General features: G+C 51.9%; 1 protein-coding gene across 1 annotated transcript, besides 6 other annotated features; it reads left to right on the top strand.

Annotated features, from left to right (window-relative positions):
* Nucleotides 1–17: a microsatellite.
* Nucleotides 18–542: 525 nt separating this feature from the next.
* Nucleotides 543–602: a sequence feature (A-rich).
* Nucleotides 603–999: 397 nt separating this feature from the next.
* Nucleotides 1,000–1,022: a microsatellite.
* Nucleotides 1,023–1,073: 51 nt separating this feature from the next.
* Nucleotides 1,074–1,101: a microsatellite.
* Nucleotides 1,102–1,434: 333 nt separating this feature from the next.
* On the top strand, nt 1,435–2,418 carry TraAM80_10341 (uncharacterized protein; the record flags this gene model as incomplete). Its single annotated transcript, XM_029386968.1, has 1 exon — nt 1,435–2,418. One exon carries the CDS (start codon nt 1,435–1,437, stop codon nt 2,416–2,418), a length of 984 nt encoding a protein of 327 aa, XP_029233174.1.
* Nucleotides 2,419–2,641: 223 nt separating this feature from the next.
* Nucleotides 2,642–2,676: a microsatellite.
* Nucleotides 2,677–2,709: a microsatellite.

Below are 2,709 nucleotides of genomic sequence, written 5' to 3'. Positions count from 1 at the left end.
GTGTGTGTGTGTGTGTGCCGGGCTGCAGCGGTGGTTGGGAGCGTGTCATGTATTCCGCATTCCCTTCGTCTTTATTGTGGGGTGGGCCTGATGGTTATTCTGTCAAATGATGGAAACGCGCAAGCGCACCCTCAACCTTTATGTATTAACAAAACTAGCAGGGAAGATGGAAGAGAAGGGAACACTTCGCTTTTCCCTTATTTTTTTAGCCTTTGGAAAGCAGCGAAGGCAACACATATTAAGAGGGAAAATGCTGTTTGTGTGTACCTGAGTTTTTTTTTTTTCTTTCTCTCTCCCCCCATCCTCTCTTGCTTTGCTTTGATGGTGGCGCACCAGCGATGGGGAGCGTGGCACCAAGCAGTGATAAAGGAGGATGATGGCGGGGACTCTCACCTTTTTTTTTTCCTTTTCCTTGTGTGGACTTACACCATTGTACTCTATGCGTGTTCACGTATTTGGCTTTATGAATGCTTCTATATTCGAACTTTCGCTGTTGCAATCATTCAGTTGCCAATGCTGCGTTTTGTCGTTGAGAAAAACAGGTTTTTGTCTGTTTGTTCATGCTCGAGCCTTTTGTTTTTGTTTTTGTTTCCGTTTTTCTTATCCCTTCCTTTTGTTGCGTGCGGCTGGGGGTTTCCTTTCGCTTTAGTTGTTCTGGTTTGCTCTTTTGTATTGTATCTCGATCGTTGCGTGTCTTGTCACCCGGCGAGGAGTTCGTGACGCGGGAGCTCAACGTAAATTCGGGTGGGGGGTGTGAGGCGTTGAAAGTGAGTGCCTTTGCCTCATCGCATGGTCGACATTTGGGGCTGATGCGATGCGTGTTTGGGTGGGGTGCTGCGCCGCCCATGTAAGTCATCGTGCCGCGCTGGAAGCCGATGCTGCTGCACCCGTTGGTTGGCTTCTGTATTTTGCTTGAAGTTGTGGCTATTGATGTGGACACCCATAACAGTGCACGTGATGCCGCCCCCTGCACACCCACGCGCAAATTGACGTTTATGGCCTCCCCCCCCCCCCCCCCCCCCACGACACACCCGTAGGCACATTTGGCTTTGCTCCTTGTGCTGCCTTTGACGAAAACAAAACAAAAAAAAAAGAAAGAAAGAGACCAAAGCGCCAAGCGCCCACAGCAATTGGTGATTTACGCATTTTTTTCACTGAACCTTTCAAGTACATTATTCGACAACGCCGTAGGGTTCGGCAAACAAGCTCACAACATTTTTCCCATGTTTTTTGTTTTTTTCTGCCTCTTTGTTTTCTTGCATTGCCACTACTCCACTCTTTCCTTTTTGTTTCCAACTTCCCTGCGTACTCTTTTTTTTTTTTTGTGGGGGGTGGTGAGGGGAAGGGGCTGGGGGCTACGCGGGTGTGCTGACCGCTGTACTGGCGAGGGCGGGAGGGGGTCGGTGGCAACAATAACATCAGTCGTGAGGGAAAATGCGGTGGTGGGGATGTTGGAACGTTACGTGGGCGGCGTCTGTTGCCGCCTGTGGGCGACGCGTCATGAATTCTCATCACCGGCTGCACAGCACCACCGGCATAGGCACACTCTCCGCATTGCGACCCGCGGAGGAGGAGGCGCAACTCTTCTCGCAGCTCTCAGAGGCTTTGTTTGCAGATGAGGCGGCCGCCCTCTCGCTGAGCCTCCCAGACATCAGTGACTGTGCGGTGCCTGCCACAGGTGCTGAGGAGGAGGCAGGGGAACCACAGCTCTCAGCCGAGGCCTGCATGGAGGTCGTGCTTGACCCACCACTGCCGTTGTTGACTTCAAGAGGGAACGAGCAGCTGAACGAAGAAGGACTACAAACAGGCAGCACAGTGTGCGAGACTCAGTCGTCGCTGCCGTCATTCTCTCATGCCATGGAAGATCTTTCCCTCTGCCGTGATGGGGGTGGTGCTGCAACAGCGTTGGCAACTGCGGTGCGTGCCTTCATGTCGAGCGACACGTCCGTCATGAATCGCGCAGCCTCTGAACTGATACTAGCCGGTAGTGACGTGAAGGCGCTTTTTCCAGATGGCACGCTTTGCGGGATTCGAATGGAACATAAATGCATGAGTCAGTGTGACTTTTCTACCGTGTCGTTTCTCTCTGTCTACGCAACGGAGGTGGATTTCTCCCGCAGCCTCTTTTACGGCGCCATCTTCCACGACTGCGTGTTTGTCCGCTGCTGCTTTGACGGATGTGTCCTGAAGGAGCTGCGGTGCTCGGGGAACGTGCGTTTTGAGGACTGTTCCTTTCGGTTTGCGAACATCGAATTGCGTCTCTCCCGCGGAGACAAGTCGACACGCGCGAAGGTAATGTTTGAGCGTGGCGACTTTGATTTGGCGGACTTTAGCGGCAGTGATCGACTTCCGGCGAGATGTTTCGTAGACTGCTGCAACACTGAAATTGCCGCGAAATTTCCCCCAACACGCGTCTGATGCAGATCTACGGACGACAGAGCTGGAAGAAAGAAAGAAGGAACGGGAGGGCAAGTAGCGTTTAATTTTTTTTTTTTGTTTGTGAAAATGTCGTTGATTTTCTTGTTTTTCTTACTGTTTTGCCTCGTTTATTGTGCGTGCTTCGTTTTGTCTGTTGTTTCCCCTTCGACCTGGTGGAGTGAAGGTGAGTCTCATCGCAAGGTTTATCAACCATACGTACACACTACCCCTCACCCCTTCCCCCTCCCCCTCCCCCTCCACACACACACACACACACACACACACACACAC

The sequence above is a fragment of the Trypanosoma rangeli genome, assembly GCF_003719475.1.
Source record: "Trypanosoma rangeli strain AM80 chromosome Unknown Tra_15.4_contig_00907, whole genome shotgun sequence".
In the NCBI taxonomy this organism is placed as follows: Eukaryota; Euglenozoa; class Kinetoplastea; order Trypanosomatida; family Trypanosomatidae; genus Trypanosoma; species Trypanosoma rangeli.
The sequence above is the reverse complement of the archived record's forward strand: the minus strand, read 5'-3'. Positions and strand labels throughout refer to the sequence as shown.